At 40.7% G+C, this 24,552-nt stretch overlaps 2 protein-coding genes across 5 annotated transcripts in view; both read right to left on the reverse strand.

The window, feature by feature from the left end:
* Nucleotides 1-5,714, reverse strand: part of nbr1b (NBR1 autophagy cargo receptor b) — a 16,194-nt gene extending 10,480 nt beyond the window's left edge. For all 4 annotated transcript variants that reach the window (XM_080044268.1, XM_080044266.1, XM_080044265.1 and 1 more), the window contains exons 1-7: nucleotides 5,612-5,714; nucleotides 4,286-4,348; nucleotides 3,789-3,807; nucleotides 3,660-3,682; nucleotides 2,846-3,037; nucleotides 2,487-2,564; nucleotides 1,914-2,155 (exon numbers count right to left, since the gene is read on the reverse strand). In XM_080044268.1, the coding sequence (XP_079900394.1) occupies nucleotides 1,914-2,155; nucleotides 2,487-2,564; nucleotides 2,846-3,037; nucleotides 3,660-3,682; nucleotides 3,789-3,807; nucleotides 4,286-4,348; nucleotides 5,612-5,713 (719 nt within the window). In that variant the 5' untranslated portion in view covers nucleotide 5,714. The remainder of the gene's footprint in view (nucleotides 1-1,913; nucleotides 2,156-2,486; nucleotides 2,565-2,845; nucleotides 3,038-3,659; nucleotides 3,683-3,788; nucleotides 3,808-4,285; nucleotides 4,349-5,611) is intronic.
* Nucleotides 5,715-6,504: 790 nt separating this feature from the next.
* LOC307262826 (sodium- and chloride-dependent GABA transporter 2-like) lies at nucleotides 6,505-19,933 on the reverse strand. The gene is made up of 14 exons (XM_080043820.1): nucleotides 19,742-19,933; nucleotides 14,805-14,939; nucleotides 13,349-13,486; nucleotides 12,446-12,557; nucleotides 12,199-12,331; nucleotides 11,566-11,700; nucleotides 11,275-11,378; nucleotides 10,976-11,100; nucleotides 10,734-10,846; nucleotides 10,446-10,583; nucleotides 10,224-10,326; nucleotides 9,675-9,775; nucleotides 9,025-9,195; nucleotides 6,505-8,886 (listed from the first exon to the last, which is right to left on the reverse strand). The coding sequence occupies exons 1-14, from the start codon at nucleotides 19,872-19,874 to the stop codon at nucleotides 8,779-8,781; spliced, it is 1,749 nt and encodes a 582-aa protein (XP_079899946.1). The 5' UTR covers nucleotides 19,875-19,933; the 3' UTR covers nucleotides 6,505-8,778.
* Nucleotides 19,934-24,552: the final 4,619 nt, after the last annotated feature.

Consider the following 24,552-nt stretch of genomic DNA (forward strand, 5'->3'; position numbering starts at 1 on the left):
TGAAATGCGCGTTGAGAGTTGGAATGAAAGCAGTGTTTATTTAAGACTCAATATAATAAACCTAATATAAAATATATTTTTTAATGAAAGGCCAGTGGACAACCGATGCGTGGGCGTTTTGACAGGCAGAGCAACAAGCGGGTGCACTCTCGCTCCGTTGGCAGAGCTGCCTACCGTCCGCCTGCGAGTCGACTTGCTTTGCCCCCTTTCTTCCCACAGCAGAGGTGTGCAGAAAATGATAACTGCGCTTTTCCAATATGCCGCCGTAATGTTACAGTATTTGCATCCAAGCTCCAATGGTAATACAAATGAGAGGCGTTATTTAAACGCTGTGAATGCGTCTCCGGTGATTGTGTCGGTTGTAGACAGAAACGAACGGAGGGACTCCGCTCACTGTACAGTTCCTATAGTCGCGCAGTTTGGCACTGTGTTTTCAGGCTCGAGACATTCAATCACATCGCGGAAGTCTTTCCCATTGAAATCGCTAACGGGGAGAATATCCCCGGTTATTATTTTAGCCACAAACCACAGTTCATCTGCGCAGCGGCTCACTCGCTGCCGAGATCACACGGTGAAACGCTGCTGTGATCGGACGAAGGCATTGTGTGTTTCTAAGGTGATTTAACGTCATAGTCTTAGACGAGCGTTTAACTTATGCTGCATATTTTGCACTGCATTGTTTTTTATCAATAGTTTGAAAAAATGGTCCCACACCGGACTCTTATGTGAAGCTGACACTTCATGGAGAAGTGACACTCCTGCAGCGCGCTCACGACCAGACGTGAACTCACATACACGGTGAAATCTCCCATTTAAAAAAACGGCATAACCCACTGATTTTCGGATTTATATTCTATTTTTAAAGTCAACTTGAGTGCAAGTGGAAAACCGGTCATTCGGTCGACACATTCACATCCCTAATTCATATAGAGAAAGTAATAAAAACAGCCTACCACACCACAAAGAATGATCAGACCTTCATATCTTATTTTTTTTTTTATGTTTGAACATGACTTCTGCAGGTGAACTATTCATTAAACTGCCCAAATTCAAGAATACAAACAACCATCAAACTACTGGACTTTAAAATACTGGCCGACTCTTTCAACATACTTTCAGTTGTATAGGCTTCTAATTCAATATGTTTGCCTGGTTTTTATATTATGTGTATGAGCAATATCAACATTTCATATAATTAACTATAAGAAAAATAACCAAATCTAAAGGGAATATATATACTGTTACAGTATAGATATTCCCTTTAGATCTGGTTATCTTTCTTTATTTTTCTAATACAGGTATTATAATTATTGACACTAAATTATGAAGAAAAAAAAAGTGTGTGCAGGGCCGGTGAAAATATACAAGGGGCCAGTAAAACTCGGATCCACTGGCCCGGCGGGCCAGTAGGAAAAAAAAGTTATGTTGAACCCTGGTCTGCAAGACGAGGTGGGCGGGTGGAGTGAGGACATTTGGCTTCCAATACATTCTGCAAATATGTGTATTTTGCATCTGTTTAGCTGTTGGTTGTACTTCAGCCAAGGTAGCGCCAGTTAGCATAGTGAAACTCACCCAGCTGTGTGCTGTTCCGGAGGATAATATGAACCCAAACTTGACGGCAGTGTCCGTGGCGGCGCGGCGACGCCAAAAAGATAAATAATTTCATCTTCTGCGTTCGCCGCATATGTTGGCCGCGCCGCAAATGGCAGCGCCTTCGATTCAAGCGCTTCGATGAGGCGCGGCCACGCGCCGCACAAGCGCCCGCCGCCGATTCTTGGGTGGACGCGAGGCCACACGCTAGTACATTGACTTTGTATGTAATCTCGCCGCGCGGCCAGTGCAGTGTGTTCGCAGCTTTAAGCTTCCAATAGGTGCATCCAACCATAGACGGTAGCCCAGTTAGCTGCCAGTACCTGCACTGGAAGCCTCCCCCTGTGGTCTGGCCCCTACATGAGGAGCAGGGGGGTGTGGAGGAGGATGGAGCTCCAGGCAGAGTGGAGGAGGAGATCTCTGGAACCTGCTGGACCTCAGCTCCTCCTCCCCCGGCTGCTGCTGCTGCTTCCCCCCCTCCCCCCAGGGGCTTGTGGATGCAGCACTGTCCAGAGAACTCCCTGCAGATCTTCTCCACGGCCTCGCGAACCACCTGGTCCTTAAACTGGGAGAGGGAGGTGAGAATAAAGCACTCAATGTTTGGCAGAAAACTTCACTTCTGCTTAAAGCTATAGTGCGTAACTTTGTATGTATGAATGAATGTCGGTTAAGCCATTCAAACTATCACCTGTAGGAGTTGACACAGGGTTGATGAAGTTTACTTGACTGGACTTGATTTGATTAAGCCTATCCACATTTCCACAGAACTGTCTGTATTTCTCAGAATGGCAGTGTTTACAAACTGGTGTCATGCTTTTCTCATTAAATGCACAATTGTAGCGTCTTTGACACTCTAGAGTAGAGTGTCAAAGACGCCTCTATCCCAGTGTTCTTACCTTCTCCATGTATGAGGTGAACCAGGCTGGAGGGGTCTTGTCTTCTTCTTTGGTTCCCTTCACTTCTTTCAAGATCACCTGATCAACAGAAGAACAGAATGTTACTATCGTGTATGTATCGTATCTAACTATTGTAGGGAAAAGAAAATCAGGCTTTAAATGCATGGTGAACTAAAAGCTCCGCTCATGGGTTACTATTATAATATGCATTGTAGCGTAATTCATCGTGACATGTCATATTGTGAGCCATGTATCGTGATGCGTATCGTATCATGAAGTCCTTTCCAATACACAGCCCTACTGCTAAAAGGGACAAAGAAAGGCCCGCTGCCATGAGCAGGGTGTGCTTAGGGTCTTACCATGCCCTGCTCTGGTACTGCAGCCTGGACCTTGCGGCTGACCACCTGGGCCAGAGTGGGGCAGTGCTGCGGGGGTCTGAAGCCCCTCTTGGGCTCTGTGGCGCTGCTGGCCTTGGTGGTGGGGACCCTGGCTGGCTGGCCCCGAGTCTCGTACACGTTCATGTGCAGTCGGTTCCCCTGCCGCGCAGCACTCTAGAAAAACAAGTACACTCTGCATTTATCATGTCTCTATGACAACCCCTAAAGCAATGCGGTATTCAGCACTACTTAGGACATGGCAAACGAAGAGAAAATGAATACCAGCTAGAAATGAAAGTAAAACCCATCCTCCTTAGCACATTTTTATAGCTTGTTTTGGCACATACTGTTGCTAAATCTAGACCTGACAAACTAAAGCAACCCCAGATCATACTATACACTGCCACCACAGGCGTGGACAGTAGACACTAGGCATGATGGGAGCATCACTTCATCCACCTCTCTTCTCACCTTGATGCACCCATCACTCTGGAACAGGGTCAATATGGTCTCATCAGACCACACAACCTTTTTCCATTGCTCCAGAGTTCAATCTGTATGCTGCAAAGCTGTATAGTTCATATCCCTTATGTTCTCTTCACATTTTGATTCCAAATCCTGACTATGACTGCTACCCCACACCAATATATTGAAATGGTCTTGCACATGATACAGTCTTAAAAGGGGCCTTGTCATTACAGCATCGTCATATTTTAAACAGTGAATAGAACTAAAAATGTGGGATTTGAAATAAGTAGATACACATCAAAAGAAACTGAACTTCAAATCAACTTACCTTCAAAGCCTCTTCATACTCCCCTAACAAAAGCAGAAACATTCATTATTAGAAATACAATCATTTGAAAATCAAAATCTTTATCTGGTAGAATGTGTCGGTGTGTCATGTCTGGTCATGTTTGCTTACCTTGGCTGTTTATAGAAACCTGGAAGAAGAGAGAGGATGGATTCTTATTGTCACTCTGTTGTTTAACTGTGGCATCTGTTTGTTATTGTTAATTGGTAATACAGTTCAGGGAATTAAAGGGGCACTCCACCAATTGCACTAATTCGAACAATTACTTTTTATTTGATCTATCTCGCCAATTTATATGGTTGATAAATGATATCCCTTCATACCTACCACCACTTATATCAATAAGAATAAATGATAGCTATAGAGTGCTTCTCAAGTAACTTAAGAGCCAAGTTGGCATCATTCAACTTAGTTTTATGAAATAATTATATATATGAGCTCCACCCAATGAAAAAAACGTCGTGCAGAGGTGTATTGCATAAGAAATAGTTTATAATCATTATTAGGGGTACAATGAACTGGGAGATTGCCCAGCATTAGTGTTAAGTTTAAAAATAGCAACAACAAAAAACCCGACAAAGGCCACTGTGAAAAGCAAAGTTTCTCACCTCCTCGTTGTCCTCATCGAAATAGGTCAGCTGCAGACTGCACAGGCCAAACGAGCGCTTCACCTGCACACACACACACACACACACACACACACACCACACACCACACACCACACACCACACACCACACACCACACACACACACACACACACACACACACACACACACACACACACACACACAGAGCTTCAGGGTGGCTGGCTTTAATAAAGTTGGTTACAATTAACACACATTTCAATTAGGATGACACTGTGTTTGTGTGTGTGAATGTGAATATGTGAGTGTGTGTGTGTGTGAGCTTGTGTGTGTGTGTGTGTGTGTGTGGGGGTGGTGGTGGTGGGGGGGAGCTCAGTGACCTTTAAAGTAACATTCCTTGAGATGCCATACATGCAAAAAGTCAGTTTGTCAGATTCCTGCCCTCTAGATTTGCCTTGGTTAACTTTAAGTTGTTATTACAGTATTATTTTTTTTACCTTAAATTCATAAGCAACAAAACATGCTGTTGGTATATTCCATAAATTCATGGGTTTTGCTGCCACAACCTTATCTGGTATAACAACAGTGTTTTAAGGTGGCTTATGTCAATAGCTGTGTGTACATTATTGATACAATACAGATAGTACCTATTGTCATGGCATGGGTATGGACTGCCTTGCACTGGAATACACTAGGGGAAAGCCTGTGGGCTATCAGATATAACCCATCTCTAATAGACAGAGCAGTGTAGGCTAGTCTGGGATTAGACCGAAACATCCACCTTGATTCATTACAATGTGCTGATAATGATAAACCACTTCCCTGATTGTTCAGTACACAGTCATTTTTGTGTGCAGTGATGCTGTGAGGAGCTAAACACAGCAGCTACAGTAGGTTATGAAGAGAGACAGGCTACCATACATGCCAGGCCGGCTAAGCAGAGCAGAGGAACACATCTCAAATGGTGGATATTATTCGGAGTAGCCTATATTCATTCAAAGCGGTTATGTGGAGCAGGTACATTTGTTTCCATGACGACAAACCCACTGTGCTAATGAATCCTTGACGGACCGCAGTGCATCCTCCCTGTCCTCTGTGACACTGTTTACCGTTACAGCGACGTGAATGTGAAGCAACGGTATGTCAGTAGCATCTCTCCTAAAGCAGCTTCTGCAGGCTATTCCCTTAACACGACACCATGTCACCAGTCACAGTCTCTGTGTGTGTGTGTGTGTGTGTGTGTAGGCTGTGCATACGGCAGTGTGTGTGTGTGTGAGTGTGTGTTTGTGTGTGTGTGAGTAGAATGACTGTGTGCTGTTTGGAGAACGGGCCCGGTGCCGATCGCTTACCATGGCCTCCATCGACTCCCAGCTCTTGGTCTCGGATCCCGACAGGAGGAAATTTTTGGAATTTCCCCTGAAATTCACCTTGAGATTGATGTAGAAGTCCATGGCGTCGACCTAACGTATAGTATGCCTTGGCTATACGCACGGCACGACGGACGGACACGGAGCGCTTCCCCCCCCACCCCGACCCACGAAGGATAGCCTATATTCGGGTTAATCTCTACAATTCTCTCCACTGTGATTTTCTCCGACGGGGGATGAGGCGTATTTTGTGTTTACATCAGCGGACCTGGGCACGCCCCCCCTGCACCATGTGTCCGGAACAACCATCTACACTTCCGTTTGTCAATAATGCATGCTCTTTCGTTTTCTTTTTTTTATTATTATTAAACAATCAAAATAGCCTACCGTACAAAACCTTCGAAATAAAATCCAGGGACTATACAAATATATTTCTAAACTAGTATGGAAATTAAAATAATAATGCATATCCTACTTAATAGCCTACTGACCGCTGGAGGGCGTCATGGAGTCACCTCCCATCAGAGTTGTAGACCTTTTTCGTTATTTTTTATTATTGGAAAGTTCAGATAATATATTTTTATTAAACTTCTTCAGTGGCATTGTGTAGGTTGGATACATTGTAGAGAGTGGAGGTCAACACGAGCGCACACACACACACACACACAAACACACACACACACACACACAAACGAAGACACACACACACACACACACACACACACACACACACACACACACACACACACACACACACACACACACACACACACACACACACACACACACACACACACAAACACAAGATGACTTGGCTGCTACAAAGTGAGAAGTCGTCTCCTTTATAACATCTTTCGAAGACCAAAAACGATTTTATTTCATTTCACCTCAACTGGCTACCATCAGCATTACACACATGCTCAAACCCACCCCAGGTCAAAACTCGTTTACAAATACACATGGTTATGATATTCCTTTTTGATAACATTACACTTTATGTATATACATGTGTCACATTGATTTGACTGATCATTTGTAGAATGATGCATATAACAAAAGTTGTATAATTTCTTGTAGCCCACAAAATGATAAAATGATTATAATGTATTTTCAAACGACACAGAAGTTTAAAAAAAAACTTTATTGCTTTTGTATACTTCAGTTTAAACGGTTGGACTAACCTCGCATACACAACCGATTGTTAAGTAGACAGTAGTATATGTTGAGTATGTAGGAGGGAGGCCGTTAGTAGGCCGTTTCAAAGACAGCCTACTGTATCTGGCCTTCTGTACAAGTGATGCCCTCCTGAGTACGAGTCATAGACATTTATAGTTGATAGGCTACTAGACGATAGTGCCGGGGCTTCATCTACCCTTTACAAGAAGGCACGCTTTGAAGCGCTTGGATTTAGCATTAGATTATTCCTTGTTGAGGAATGGCCTGGAGGCATATTGTACCCAGGTTTTTTTTTTCTGTATAAGAAAAGAAATGCAAACCAGGCGCGAGGAATAACTTGGCACGGCCCTTTCGAGAGCACTGATACTAATCCCTTGAGAATAGGGCTTTAGCTGTGCACATGCAAGGTCTGTATTTTGAGGAGTAGGTTAAGGACACATTTTGTGAAACGAGTCATAAGTTATATTACTTTTCTGAGTAACGAGCCCGACACTGGTTAGGCTAATGTACTTGAAACAAAACTGGTCGCGTGTTCTCTCCAAGTATAGACTGTACTTCTTGAGTACTCCATCCGCCTAACCCTTATCTTGGAAACATCTTAGAAATATTCACTGTCCCATCTAGCTGTGGAATGCTACCGACTGGTTTGACTTGAATAACAGAAATGAAGTTGTAAATGAGGGGCTGAAACGCCCAGGGAAAAGATTGTCTTTGATGTTCGATCCCCGGCTGGTATTTCACGTACGCTTCCCACCATCTCTACCATTGTGTCCTTGAGCAAGGCACTTAACCTCCAAAACTGCTCCACCTGACTGCTGCGGTAGACACTCCCCTTCTGGAGAACTGCGTGTGTGTGTTAGAGATGTAGGAGGGAATGGCGAAGACGTCATTTCGATTGGCATGTGTGTAACTTACCTTGCGTGACTAACCATGTGTGTTAAATTGACAATAAAGGACTTTAAGTCAAAAGAGTCTGTAGCATTCCAAAGCTGGTTGGGACAGTCATTTCTAATGGGGCTTTCACATGATATGGCTCTGGTTCTGGCTCTCGTCTTGTGCCTTTATTATGATGCTCTCTAACTCCTCCTGGAATTTGGTTTGTGCCCAAATCACCACCAAGCATTTAGTTTCCTCTGCGAATCACTGACAGTTTTTCTTTTTCGGCTGCCTGGACATTGTCCCTGCCTTCGTCTCCTTCCTTCTTCTTCTCATCTTAGAGACGCCCCTTGATGACGCCCCCATGGTTCTCAAGAAAAATCTAAAAAAAATTGGTTCCAGCTGAGAACAGACTTTTCAGGTTCAGAGACAATTTATTTTAAGTGTGAACCGGCATGCAGCCTTGCCGGTTTTGTTGGGGGGGGCAAACAATAATAATAATAATAAAAAAGAAAAGGGCTGTGCGGTCGGAGTACTCAAGAAGTCCAGTCCATGCAGAACTCTCAGAGCTGGGTTTCAGATAGTGAGAAGGCTTTTTTTTTTTTTTTTTTTTTTATTATTTTTTTTTTTTAAAGATTATTTTTTGGCATTTTCAAGCTTTATTGGATAGTACACAGTTGAAATGGGGAGACAGAGAGAGAGGGGGGATGACCTGCAGTAAAGGTCCACGGGTCGGATTTGAACCCGCGACCACTGGAACGAAGGCCGGAGCCAATATGGTACGCGCTCTATCCACTACGCCACCGGAGCGCCCGTGAGAAGGCTTTTTGACCAGTTTTGTTTTCAGGTGCACAGACAGATATCACCCGATACACAACACCAACTGGCAGCGATAATGTTCTCAGCAACATGCCAATGAAAGACAAGGAAGAAGAAGAACAGTCAAACGCTAGCTAGCACACAAACATTCATTCAACCAATGGAGGTTTCAAATCCTGCCAAACAGGAGGAAGGAAATGCACACTGTGACTTGAGCTCAATGAAACACTCAACGTCCCTCCGGCAACATACTCAGAAATCCACCAGTACAGAGTGACTCATAACTTCTCCGGGGAAGGGACTAACGTTGGTTTCATCTCTGTTATATTCAGTGAATGTTCTTCTTTTGTTTTGGGACGAACAGGACGCCACAGGGACGACAGACGCTGTTGAGGAGAGAAAAGGACATTTAGACCAACACAATGCTTATACTATTAATATAATGTTCATGGGGGGAGAAACAAATGTTTATAAAGTTAAGCAGGTTAAAAAGAACCCTCTGTGAGATGTGGTTGTGCTCTGACCTGTCTGAGGGTGCCCTTGCTCAGGCAGACTTTGACCACAGCGTAGACGGGTACTGGAAGCACAGAGGAGAGGGCCATGGCCCAGCCCAAACGATAGGCCCATTCTGGAAACACATAACCCCCGCTGGAGGTCAGGGGCGTGTCTTCCAGGAAGGAGCAGACGAAGCAAACCTTGAAGGAAAAGCAGAGGAACAAACTAATGCTTCTGTGTGTGAACCAACAGGCTGCACTCACACTCTAAAGTCCCTCAACTTTAACACAGCAACAATTCAAAATCTTACCAATCGTTGTTCTAAGGCCTAGTCCCTAAACATCTCTGCTTTCATGGAATGTATTCGCTTGAGCTACATCTCAACGATTGTTTATGTGTGTTAAGAAAGTGGTAAATATTTAGCGCTTCCAGCAGATTCAGTTTTGATGATTCATTTGTGTATTTTATGTATTGGCTTGTGTATACATGGTTGAATGCACTTATCCTAAATCACTAACAAAGTTAATGTAATGTAATCCTTTCCTTCCAAACATTTGATATAATATATCAAAACAATATAAACAATAAAATTATAAGGAGAGTGTCCAGGGTGATTGTTTCTAGTGTTCTCACAAAGTTGCCTTGATCTCTTTGTTTAGGAGTGCTGTGTGGATCTCACCATGCAGGTAATAGGGGTGAGGTAACGCCAGCACACGTTGAATAGATGCCATGGTCTTTGCCCTGTCATTTCTTCCACGGCATCACACAACCGGTCAGCCCCTACATGTGGATTGACAGGTTACTGGTTAGTAACCATTTCAACAACAACCATAAAATCACAACATTAAGATCAACAGTCTGAGTTTATGCCTAATGGGAACTTGGCGTGAGCTTGTCTCTTTCCAGCTAGAAGCAACTAGTTATGTTGAACTGTATCTTGTCTGTTTACTTTGCACATAAAACCAAAGTGTGAAGAACACACATTGTGGTTCCATGGGTTTTGTTATAAGGTTGCAATAAAGAAGGTCTTTATCAAAACCAGCCAAGACTCCAGAAAGTCAACGCTTCATCCCTTTTCTGAATTATGGGCACATTATAGTTACTTCACCCAGCACCAGACAATGGACATACATTGTTAGGTGTGGAATTTTCAAATATAATACAAATTGTTACTATTACATCTGCTAAAAACACTGAATAATTGAATGATTGTATCGTTACAACTCACCAAAGGCCCAGCCAACAGCCACACACTGGACCAGAGACACAAATAAGATGCAAGCTCCATTGGAACCATAGTAGTCCATCAGCTGGAACAGGTACACTCCTCCCTGAACAAGACATAACAGGTACACATACAGTATATGTGTGTAGTGTCACATAAAATGCTCCTCCAACAACATGAGGTTATGTTAATTGTTAGTCAAGGTAACACAGGCCTGTGTGGTACCTGAGTGGTGAAACAGATCTGTAGGATGAAGGTGACAGAGCAGAAGAAAAGGAGGAAGATTTCTCTGCGCCAGGGTCTGCGCATCTGTGCCGGGAACAAGTCAATCACTGACGACGTTATAGTTTCCAAACCTGCAAACTAACAAAACACATGTGTCATTAGACCAAATCCTTACCTAAAACATGCAGAGTCAGTGAAGAGCCTGGCTTCATCGTAACATAAAAAGGTAACAGTGTATCTTGAATAAAAACATTTGCAGTTTACCAACATTATGCCGTGTGTCCTTACCAGTGTGTCCAGACCCAACAGAATGAGCATCAGAAAGAAGCAGATGGCCCACAGCTGAGGGACAGGCATCATGGCTACAGCCTGAGGAAATGCGATGAACGCCAGCCCAGGGCCTGTGGGGACACAAGAGACATTTCTATTGTTCTACTCCCCAATTGCCTTGAATTAGATATTTGTCCTTTTGCAGTGTTGAGGTAAATGTGAGTGTTTCGGTAAGACTTGCTCTGGGCTTTGAATGGTACCTGAATCGACCACCCTTTCGATGGGTATTCCCTGTGTGTGAGCCATGAAGCCCAGACATGAGAAGACTGCGAAGCCGGCAACCAAGCTGGTGGTGCTGTTGAGCAAACACAGCCACAGACTGTCCCTGCATACACACAGACCAGAGGTGAGCATTCACCTAATCTTATTTTAAACCTTAAGATGCAGCTAAAGCCATTCATAATTGATACTCCCCAAACAGAGATGCAGTTCAGATTTGAGATAATTAACATCACTTTATTCTTCCCGTATTGGGTGGAACTCTTCTGTAAGGGCTTACTTGTAACAGTTGTTCTTGACTTTGTTGTAGCTGCCCAGGGTAATAAGGGTTCCTGATGCAACACCATAGGAGAAGAGGACCTGAGCACAAGCCTCCATCCACACCTGATGAGCAAAGATGAAGAAACATATCTCATTAAGTAAATATTATATGTTCTTTTAGCTACATTTTAATCGGTCAATTATTTGCTCATCTCCAGTCAACTGGCCGGAGTGACATTTACTGTTAATGCCACTTCTCAAACATAAGCAGACAGTGTGAAGCTGCATCATTAGTCCGGGGGTGTCTCACCTTGATGTCCAGCAGTCGAGAGGGAACAGGGTACAGGTAGAAGACCACCCCCTGCCAGGCTCCTGGTAGTGTCAACCCTCTGACCAACAGGATGGCCAGAGTCACATAGGGGAACACAGCCGTGAAGTACACCACCTGAAATATCAGTGGCTTTTGGTTACGAAAAAACAATTCCCCCAATGCTATGTTTCTTCTTTAAATGCTTCAGTAGTGTATCTGTCACTACTGTAGGAGCCTCAAATTGCCATTGTCTTCATGCGGAAATTACGACTAGGAAACAGTCAACATTTTTAGTAGCGGAATGTACATTAGCACATTTAATGTAACTTAATTCCATTTCTAGATACATTCCATGACTACTTCCATGACATGTTCATTTATAATTATTATCTACAAAAATTCATTCAAAATACTTTCATTACATTTATCTGCATTTATCTGACGGCTATAATATTACATCCCTTTTCAGCATGACTTGGCGTAAAACATTTCACTTTGTTTGTAATGAATGTAAAATAAATGAGAGTTTTACTTTTTGAATAAAAATTAAGGAAAACAATGAACTTTTACATGATATTCTAATGACATACTGTATACTGTATTATGTTTGGCATCACAGCAGGGTTGACAGACCTTTCCTGTGGAGCGGACTCCTTTCCAGATGCAGAAGTAGCAGGCCACCCAGCAGGCCAGCAGACACAGCACGAGCTCCCACTGCACTGCACCAACCTCCTCTATTCCCCCAGACATGGACAACACCTGCTTCCTGTACGGGGACAACACACACTCAGTGATGATGGTTAGATGCACTAAACAGAACAGAATGCATGCGATCCTTTGCTGCTGCCCTATATGGAATTAGTTAGTTTGACTGACTCACTCCCAGAACTCAGAGACTGAAGACTTGGTGAGATTTCCAGATGTCCAGTTTACTGTCAGGTTGCCAGTGTGTATTTCAGTCCCGTTAGCCGAGGTGAGGTCTACACATCTGTCTGTTGATGGTGAGGGCAAATGATCACGTTGATTAAGTGGAGTTACTGAAGTGGTCATTAGAATGTCTTTTGGTGATACATTTTGTCTTATCGTAATTTAAAGTTCAATCATTAGCAGCCTGTGTCTTCAGAATTGAAAATGAAAATAAAGTAAAGAAAAGATGGTTGAGTGTATTTCGGCAAAAGATCTTCTTGTTATTTATTGTTTATTCACTTTTTTGTTGCAGCTTACTTGGCACCTTCTTACTTTTAGTAATTACAATTTTGAAAAGAAATAGAAAAAGAAAAAGAAAAGGTGGGCAGTACATTTTGTTTTGGCCTCTCTGGCTCTCCGTCCCCTCAAAGGTCAGTACTTTCTAGAGAGGTTGCTATTGGAAACAGGTTCAACTGTCGAATACCCTAATATCAGCGATCACATGGGAATGTTGGTTTGATCAGGCCTTAACATGGACCAAGAGTTACACAGGCTGTAGGGGTCACACTGATGGATACAAATGAGACCAGAAATCTTCTTCAGAGCTAAGGGGTAACTTTTTCCCCCCATAAAAATATAATCTAAATATGCTACACAATAAACAATTGGAAAAACAATTATTAGAACTTTCACCTTGCACAATTAGAATTGTATTGCTGTGAAGCTTGTTGAAGAACTCACATAAAGAATGAAGACATGAGACCTACATTTTTTTCTGACAGTGGTTCCGGAGAAATCATGGTGTGTGCCAATGATAAAACATATTAAACAAAAAGGAACCCATCCATCCATCTAGCCAGCCTAACCCAACACTGACCTGTGTTCCAGGGATTGTTGCAGCTGGCCCAGGGCAGAGGGTCTCTAAAACAGTAGATGAGGTAGAGCAGGGCCCAGGCCAGGATAATGCTGTAGATTCTGGAATACAGCTGGATCACTATAATAGAATAGCCAGTCCCTACAGAGAGAAAACATCTAAGATTGTGTCCATGTACAAATTAATCAATTCAAATTTTTTTTTATGTTATGCATAAAGTCAACATTAGAAAGACCCCATCCAGATTTTAGATGGGAGTAAATGGCCTGAGCATTTTTTAATCACCAGAGCAATTTTGAAACAAGGTCATCATAAATGCTGACTACTTGAATCTGACATAGGAATGTTAAGTTGAATAAAGGTTGGTGACATTTGATATTTTCCTTATTGTCAACCAATCATCTTGAACAAACAATTAAGTATATATATTGTTTGTGTGTATGTGTGTGTGTGTGTATGTGTGTGTGTGTCTGTGTTTGTGCTTGTGTAACAGTTGGATGTTTCTCTCTCCTTCTTGGGACACACAGAAGCCTCATTGTTGAATGGTAACCTTTTAAAAACACATCACTTTTGAACTGTAGTGAGAAAAAGAGATCATAAGAAGGCTGTAATAATCAAGCAAATAGTATTTAATCAAACAACAGAGGCTTCATGTTCTTGGATCCTGTAAGAACATGGAGGTCCATTCCATCCAGGAAGCCCCGCGGTGGCTTTCTGAGAAGAATGGCAAGAAATAGTACAGGGCTCAGGTGTATCCTGGCAACAACAATGGCTTCAGTTCACCATAACAACAAAGCAATGCTCTCAATTGGTCAGTCATGTGAGGGGAGGCAGTGGGGGGGACAGTTTGAAGCATAGACATAATTATTATGTCTATGGTTTGAAGATACAGCAGGGGGAGTTCTGAGCATAAGACAATAGAAGAGGTGTGGCCTGTATGAGTGGTTTGTTGTATACGCATTTGAGGAATCTACATTTCAGTTTAGAATTAAACAACATGCAATATATCTCATTACACTTACAAGTCTATACAAGATAAATACCATGTTTCTTATTGCAGATATAAGCATTCTAACATTTGAGTCCAGATATATATATCATATGCAATATTTGCCATTACAGAACTTTAAAACATGTTACATATTGATATCTATTGCTAGTTTATTTTGAACCAGCTCAACACACACACACACACACACACACACACACACACACACACACACACACACACACACACACACACACACACACACACACACACACACACACACACACACACACACACACACACACACACACACACACACACACACACACACACACACACACACACAGTGTTCTGCTGCCCTCTGAAAATACGATTTCCTCTTGTTTGAGTAACGTTTGATATAAAACTTGAGCATGGTTTTTGATTTTTTAATTTGAAGGAAACTTCGTTAGCTATTTGTGATGGTCTTACCTTGTGCCAGAGGGCAGAGAGTGGTCCAGCAGGTGATGGCCCCTTCCTGTGTGTACTGACCAATCACAGTCTCAAGCAGGAAGAGAGGCACGCCACACAGCACAGCAAAGATACAGTACGGCAGCAGGAACGCACCTGTGCACACGCACACACACACACACACACACACACACACACACACACACACACACACACACACACACACACACACACACACACACACACACACACACACACACACACACACACACACACACACACACACACACACACACACACACACACACACACACACAAACACACATGTAATGAGAGATCTTTAGGGAAGAAATTGGACGGCACTAGATAGAACAGATAAAACCAGGTCAGTTTAGGCCCACCAAAGTGAACCCATACAGGTCAGACTTGCCTAAAGTGAAAACAATCTCAGAGGATCTCAGGAAGAGAGTTGTGATGTTGCACATTTGTCTGGGGACAGCTATACATTAATTTATTTGGTTCTTGTGCCATAAACAGCTTGTGTGCATTCAGATCAGCATGATGCAACAAGAGTACAAGTCTGTGTCATCACCTACTGAGACTGTGTCTTTTGTTCTGGCAGAGGCAATGGCAGTTTGGACAATGAGCACATCTGCATTGTGCTTTGCATGGTTTGTGATACACCATTTTTTGTCTTACAAGTTTCTTTGAAAATTAATTTTAATATGCAAATGAGCTATACACTAATCAAATATAGGCTACCCAAAATATATCAGCAAAGGCTTAATTTGAACCTTCAAAGATCCAAGGGAAGAGGAAACTTGTAATACAAAAAAAGTTACTTTTCTAGTATACTTTTACTATGTAAAGTTGTATTGTGGTAGGAGTAAAGGAAAAAATTAAGCCTATTTGGGTTTATTTTGGGCATGTACGATTAGTGTATAGCTCATTTGCATATTAAAATTCATTTTCAAAGAAAGTTGAAATACAACATTTTTTAATTATCACGGATACTTTCATTGTGTAAAGTTTCATTTTGATAGGACTAAAGGAAAATAATAGCCCTATTGGGATTTATTGGTGTCTAGCCTTATTGGCACACATCTCGGATTGATGAGAATTAAACATATTTCCTCAACTAGGATTTCTTAGGACTTTTAGTATGTTGTTCTGGACACCTCATAGAAATGATCCAAGCTGAAAAAAATATTTTACAATTTATTCTATGAAAAATGCTATTTTGCCTGGACTATTAATGAAGGACTTACTTCAATCATTAAGCAATACATATGTTGATCTATTGAATGGCAGAAAGTGAATACCTCAGCCCAAAGTGAAGTATTCAAATGTCTTGTTTTGTCTGACCTTTTTAGTCCTGAACCCAAAGCTATTTGACCTACAATGTTACAAAACCAAGAAACAGAAGGGCCCTGTTGGAGTCAAGTCTACACTGACCCTCACACTCTACCCATCTCTCTGCTTGTTACATCATTCATCCTCAGTTACACTCCTAACACAGTATCAACCTAGTGCTCACCATGGAAGAACACCCTCCTAAACAGGAAAAGCATTTGGATCGACCACTGGACTGACTGACTACATCCATTAACCATCAATCAGGTCCATTGTGTTTGTGTCGTTTTAGTTTGACTCGACGTCATTGGAAATGAGGGTCACCCCACAATGATCTCTTGAGTATTAATAAAGGTTAAAGCAAAACGTGTTATACAAGTGGCACGTTTATAAACCAAGTCACTGAATATAAAGTACTCGTGTAATTGACTAGACAGCACCTTCTCGCAACACATCAGGTTACAGTCTAAGGTCAAATCCAAACTTAGTTCACTCCCTCTGCCAAACTCACTCACATGCACTGCATCATGCTCATCTACAAAACCTTCCTTGTTCAAAGTGTTTGGATGAGCTGGTTGCGTGCTGTTTGTCCTTTAAACATTTCATTTTACCTTTTGTGTTTAGAAAGTACTTAGTCTTAAAGGCCTACTTCACCGGTTTGAATATGAAGGTGTATTGAATTCTGAGATCCTATGTAGTATAAATGTGCGAAAAAAATTGAAATCGGTTCATCCTAGCCTGAGAAAAGGCAGAAAGAGTGTTTTTTTTAACCCTATATTTCTCCTTCTCGTGACATCACAGAAAGAGAAATATAGGGTTAAAAAAAAACATACTTTGTAAACATTACTGTGATGTCACAGTAAAAGACATCACAGTAACATTTACAAAGAAAGTTTTTTTTTAACCCTATATTTCTCTTTCTGTGATGTCACGAGAAGGAGAAATATAGGGTAAAAAAAAAACACTCTTTCTGCCTTTTCTCAGGCTAGGATGAACCGTTTTTTTTTTTTTTTTTGCACATTTATACTACAAAGGTTCTCAGAATTCAATACACCTTCATATTCAAACCGGTGAAGTAGGCCTTTAATGCAAAATGCAAAAATGTGGAACTCTTTGGTGGTGACACCATGTGAAAGTTGTAAAATCACCAGAGTGATCAAATTCATCCTATAAAGGGTATGAGTAATGTTTGTGAAGACGTTTGTGCCAATCCAATAAGTGTATGTGTTGAGCTGTGTAAAAGTAAGAACCATGCTAGCATTGTTTACAACCTGCTTAACCACTTACCCTACCATTAAATTAATTCTCTACATGCCAACTGTCAAAAACCAATCACACGTATGAGATGTTTACGCACACTGTGAATAGATGTGTTGTCTAAGGTATTTGCCGTTTGAAATGATTGGTGTCATTAACATTTACAGTGTTTGTCATAAGACCCAGTTGCTGGAGGAAGACAGTTACTAGTACTGACCTTAAAGCTCCCATATTATACACTTTTCGGTTCTATTATACACCATATTATATGGTCTTAGTGGTCCCTAATACGTTTTTCTTTAATTGTTTGCTGAAAAAAACTTTCAGATAATTTATTGTACTATGCTGATGTTCAGCTAATCTCACAATGGCCTATTTTTTAAAAAGAGCTGCAGCTCCCCTCGTAAATATACAATCTTTGAGCTCCCCCCGCCCCCTGTCCGGAAGCGAAGCCAGATACGCCTCGCCCTCTGTCTATCAGGGCCGTGGACCAAAAAGAAATAGGGGTGTGGGCTGCACAGTGGAAGCTTCTGGCTTTCCAGTTTTTGAGGTCAGAAACGAGGAGAATTCTGACTGGAGTATATTGGGGGGGGGGGGGGGGGAGGGGTGGGGGGGGGGATTCAGAAAGGGGGAGAGTGAGAAAAGGAGAGATTGTTATTTTTTAAAATATTTTGGCAGTCTCTAGGCACACCGTGGACCCATGGATATGTTAGAACACATTTAAAAAGTGCTTTTAGCATAATATGGGACCTTTAAGTGCACTCCACGGCTAAACGCCCCAGTATAATGTTAAATCTGAGATCTCTCAAATCATGTGAACGATTTATGAAAAAGCTGAAAATCTTTAATTCATTTCGCTGACTTAATTTTAACTTGTCTGCGGACGCTAATTTGACTTTTAGTGTTCTAATACTGTTATTGGTGCGTGTATTGTGTATTTTTGTTGTTATTTCTTTTATGTAAAGCACTTTGTGATTTTATATCTGTGAAGATGATGTGAGGGAATTTTGGGGCTTTAGTTGTAATATTAATGGTAAAGATTAATTGTTCATATTCGATTCTCCCAGACTCATGCTTAGAGCTGTCTATTAACCTTGCGCTATCTCTAACACCTCCCCGGCTTGGGCACCAAGCGTACCAATGTTTTGGTTCAGAGCTGAATACAGTGAACCATAACATTCTGGAGTAGAAGGAGATGAGACTTTATCTATACAGCTGACCTAAGTGTCTCCCAACAGGCTCCAAGGCTGACCTAGAGTCTGTGAGACAGACACACAAGATAGGCATACATGCACTATTCTTTACCATTAATATTACAACTAAAGACCCAAAGTTCCCTCACAGATGCTATTCAAAATAAACTTCACTTACAATTGAATGTCTTTCACTGAAAATCCTTTAAGAAGTATGAAGATTAAATATAATTAAGTATGTATAAAGAATGGAGAAGTTTTACCAGCATTTCAAAGCTACAGCTGTACCAAGCGGCACTGTGTATTTTTTATATTTCTTATTTTATCCTCCTGCTATTATACAGCAATATGTCACAAGTTTGAGGCTAAAGTCAAGTCAGATTTATTTATATAGCCCAAATTCACAAATAAGAATTTTCCTCCAGGGCGCTTAGAGATGGTAGGTAGATCACAGTCAAATAGTGAAAATGAGAAATTCCCAGGCTCAAACTCTTGAGCATGCCCAGCGGTCTAGACCTGTCACAGACTGATTGACTGTAGACATGCAGGAGAAACCCAGCTCCCAACCGCATTATCTGGTTGTGTTAGTTTAGTCAAATTGTGTTAGTTTAGTCAAATTTCTGTTGGACTAACATGTTAACATGCATTTTAAAAAATCCAGTTTCAGACCGGTTTTAGGCTAGCATTTATATATGTGGAGAAAATCGTTTTTCTTTTAGCCCTGTCTGCAACAGTACAATGCTGGTTTCTGCTACAGCGACATCCCCCACAAACTCATTATAGTGACTGCACTGATCGCCATCTCCATAAGGTAACAGACTAACTATAAGTACCCCATACAACCACATTTAAAAAACACTGAACTACCCTTTAAACTGCATCTCATTCCCTGAAAGCTATAGTGGGCTTAAAACACGCCAGACTGTGGCTATAGTATATATCGTACATGCAATATCAACTTAACATGTTCTGCTACAAAGCGAAAAAACTGTAAAATTAAATCAACTTCTGTGTTCAAATAGGTACAATCATTTCTATCAGACTGATCGTAACAGTAACAAAGAATATTTGCCATAAGTGATTTTCATTAAAGGTGAGACCATGTCGTGTGTGTGTGTGTGTGTGTGTATGTGTGTATGTGTGTTTTGAGCTCACCTCCTCCATTCTTGTAGCACAGGTAGGGGAATCTCCACACGTTGCCCAAGCCCACCACATTGCCGGCTGCTGCAAGAATATATTCCCTTTTCCTGCTCCACTGTTCCCTCTTTCCTACTTTGGTGTCCTCCATCTCTGTGCTCCCTCCCGAGACTCTCTCAGTATAGGCTACAATCAGTGATCCAACCTGTATGTCCCACTCAACTGCAGACACTATTCTGACTGGTTTAATACCTAGGAATATGGCTGCAGGGGCAAGTGCTTATGTCAAATCCTGTTTGTTTTTACTACTGGTGTCAGTTACAGGGAACAGGTTTGACAGTATGTCTTTATTTTTACACAGTTCATCTTGGTGATCAATGTTATTTCTCTACTCGCTTTCATTTAAAAGTTAACTATTTCAAAAATACAATTACAATTGAATTGTTTTCCACTAAAGACCTTAAAGGAGGTATTACAATTAAATATCATTCTTATGTATGTATAACAAACTGAGACTGGAGAAGTTTTAGCACCATTTTAAAGTTGATCTGGACGGAGTGGCTTTGTGTATGTTGTACATACTTTATATCCTCCTAGAGCAATTTTGAGGGTAAAGTCAAATATAATGATGACAACAAAAAAACAACGATAACAATAAGAAAATAAAATTGCGCAGCTAGCGGTATGACTATCTTTTGGTCGGTCCTCCACTTTGGTCCACTTAGGTTAAGCTTGTGCTCATCACACAGGATTCCACGACATTTCCAAATGAGGTTGTGTGAACATTCTTGGATAATTAATCATAAACTATGCTTATCTCAATCAGTGTCTGTTGCCAGCAAACACTCTCTGAAATATCCAAGGGCTCCAGGTCTTTGCCTTGGGTGTGAGCTGAACACAGTAAACAATAACTTTTTTAAAAATTATTTTTAAACAAATTATTATTTACAAAGACAGCCTGGCAAAAGGCAAAAGCCTTTTAAGGGAACATAAACATCTTGGAACTCACCTGAGACACCTGCAAGTAAAATTATTTGTTAAGCATTGTGTATACTCAAAATCCTGGACATTCTTATGCAAACACTGGGCCTCTATTCTTGTTTATGGTGCACCGGCTTATCTAAGGATCGCATCTTCAAGCAGCCACTTAACAATTACAACAAAATAAATTGTTCACTCAGGTTAGCAGGTGCATCCGCTAGATGTGTTATGTTATGTCTGAGAGGCTGCCAAAGCTGCTCTCAAGGTCTGACAATGAGACACATTATCTCTTACATGTTTTGATTTACAGTTGTGTTGTGACTGCATGTGGAAATAGATAATAAGCCTTTAATACTATCCCCGGTGGGTGGGACAATTTAATTAATTTCTAACCAATCTTTTGCATTCATATATGAATCAGCCAATTCTCAAATGTTCTGAGTCAAAAGGAAAAGTTAAATATCAACAAGTTGGATTCAAGGAAAACAACATATCTAATAATAGGAGATTTGCCAATTAATCATCAAGTGAAAATCTTTATAAAACAGGTTGGCATTGGGAAATTGTATAAACATTCAGATATCGGTATGGTTCATAAAATAATAAACATTGCTGCTCCTCCCTTGTCCAGCCTCTGCTCTGGAACCACCTGTACAACTACAAGGTCCACCACTAGGGGGGAGTGTAGATCACTAAAAAAACTTTCTACATTTGGTCAGTCCTCATTTTCAAACAGAGCAATAAAAGCATGGAACTATGGAATTATTCCCAATGAGCTAACAGTTTTGGCGAACTTTTACTTGTTTTCATGCCAACTCAAAAAGAGGATTGTAAATAACCTAACTTGCTCACATTAGTAAGATTTTAGTAGTCTTCATTTGATTGATTTTGTTTTGATTTCAATCAGTGTAATTCTGAAAAGGCAAATGGTTATTTCATGTGTAGCATATTGTGATACGATATGTATATACATTTGTATTGCATGTATTGTATTCTGTGTTCCCATGCACGGGGACTGCAGATGGAAATGAAGAACAATACATTATTTTAACTCTGAATCACAGAACACAGACCATAAGAGTCTTTTATCATTTATTCAAGTGAAGACCCAAGATGTTTTTATCCAAATTTGCTTTTTAACACAGCTGACCTGCTACGAGTAACTTTTAAATATTTCTGACACAGGGGCACCCCCCACCCCCTTTCTTTACAGTCTATGAGTAGTGCAAGTCAGAATTCTATGCAATGCTTAGGCCTATTGAAACTTTGAGCATGTATGATAACTGCTAGACACAACATTATCACGTCGTATTTTAAGAGATTGTCACGTTCATAACACTAAACCCTTCCTATTCAAATGTAATGGAAAAAATACCTGTCTCCAAATATGCAAATTAGTTGATGTCATTTAGCGACTTTTAAGGTAGCCAATAGCTACTTTCCTTACTAAGAAGTTGGCGACACTGACCTGTGCTTCCATAAAACTTCAGCAGTGCCACATGCTGATCGCCTCCATGTCACACCGCATTAATGCAATAATTAGTGCAAAAGGAACCCCGACCAAGTATTGAGTGGATGAATGAACATACTTTTCAGAAGGTCGACATTTCTGTATTAGAATCTTGTTTTGGGGCCTTATGTTATTATATAATATTTTGAGGGACTGGATTTTTGATTTTCATGATGTAATCATCTAAATTAAAACAAAGAAAGGCCTGAAATATTTAACTTTGTGTTGTGTATTTAGGATATATACGAAACTTTAACTTTTTGAATAAAATTACAAGAAAAAAATGACCTTTTACATGATAATCCTATTTTATGAGATGTACCTCCTATCTCCAATCAAATCTCAAAACTACTAAAAACAAACTTTTAACAAAGGTTCAAAAAGCAGTTCAAAATATACACAGTATATATATTTATACACTCACCGGCCACTTTATTAGGTACAGCGGTTCATTTTCTTACATATATCAGCCAATTACATCAAAGCAACTCAATGCATTTAGGCATGTAGACCTGGACAGGACAACTTATTTAAGTTAAAACCAAGCATCAGAATGCGGAAGAAAGGGGGATTAAGTGACCTTATACATGGCATTGTTGATGGTGCCAGAAGGGCTGGTCTGAGTATTTCAGAAACTGCTGATCTACTTGGATTTTCACACACAACCATCTCTAGGGTTGACAGAGAATGGCCTGAAAAAGAAAACATATCCAGTGAGCGGCATTTGTGTAGTGGAAAATGTCTTGTTGATGTCAGAGGTCAGAGGAGGATGGGCATTCTGGTTCAAGATGATAGAAAGGCAACAGTAACTCAAATAACCACTCATTACAACCAGGGTATGCAGAATACCATCTCTGAACGCAAAACATGACCAACCTTGAAGCAGATGGGCTACAGCAACAGAAGACCCCATCGGGTGCTACTCCTGTCAGCTAAAAACAGGAAAATGAGGCTACAATTCTCACAGTATTGCCAATATTGGACAATAAAAGATTGGAAAAGTCGTGCCTGGTCTGATGAGTCTCGATTTCAGTTGTGAAAGTATAGAGTTAGAATTTGGCGTAAACAACATGAAAGCCTGGATCAATCCTGCCGTGGACCATCAACCATGCCATGTTAAAAGTCGCTTAAATCCCCTTTCTTTCCATTCTGAAGCTCTTTTAACTTCAGCATGTTGTCTTGACCACGTCTACATGCATTGAGTTGCTGCCATGTGATTGGAAAATTTACTTTTTGTTTTTATAAGCAAATGAACAGGTCTGTATATAGTATATATACTGTATGTACATATATATATATAGTATATATACTGTATGTACATATATATATAGTATATATACTGTATGTATGTACGTCGTATATTAACACAAGTTGAAAAGAAGTTTGTGTAAAACAACTACAAAACACAATATTTACATAAGCTGAAAAGCAGTTATCTAAAGAAAAAAGTAAGAAAGGCTGACTGCTAACATTTTAAAGCTTTACAAGCCACTGACATATGAAGCTTAATCAACTCTGTGTCAACTCGTTTGGCGATGACTTGAATGTTACCGACATTCATTCATATGAAAAAGTTACACGCTATCTGACAAACAAAGTCAGAACATTTTTCCTTTTTTCATATGTAGAATTGTAACGATAGGCGCTATACATGTAAAGTTAAAAAGTAACTCTAGGCTGCAGAATGGATTTAGAGGTAATGCTGAAACAAACACATTTGCATCAACATAAAATGAACACAACATTTGACATTTTGTTCTGAGTTACCCTATATCTTAACTGGAGGGGGAGGGGAATGGAAATGATACATTGGAGGGAGGATAGGAGTTGTGATAGCTTATCACATCAAGATGGAGTTGGGAATTCTAAGAATGAACTGTGTGTGTGTGTGTGAGGGGGTGTGTTTGTGTGTGTGTGTGTGTGTGTGTGTGTGTGTGTGTGTGTGGGGGTGGGGGCATGTTTTCTTTCTTACTTCCAGTCATTACTCTTTTAATCTACTCGACAGAGCAGGAAATGGATTAAAGTTCAGTCAGTGGTCACAGGTGTGGTTTTCTTTATATGTGCCAACTAAAGAAAATCATTAATAGAGAAAATATCAAAAGTAATGTTAAGCCCCTTTGCACATCTAGTTATATTATAATTGTGTAACATAACATATGACAACAAGGAGGTCAAATAATCAGCATTTTTCTTTTTTTCTAGCCATTCTGACCTTAAAATCTTCAATAACTTATGAACTCCATTAGGAAGCCAAGGAGCTGTTGGAAAAGTAACTGGATTCACAGAAGTGGACGAAAGCTCTCGGGAACTGGGAGCGTCAGCATCCTGTTCCCAGACC

This window comes from Ammodytes marinus (assembly GCF_949987685.1).
Source record: "Ammodytes marinus genome assembly, chromosome: 16".
Classification (NCBI taxonomy): Eukaryota; Metazoa; Chordata; class Actinopteri; order Uranoscopiformes; family Ammodytidae; genus Ammodytes; species Ammodytes marinus.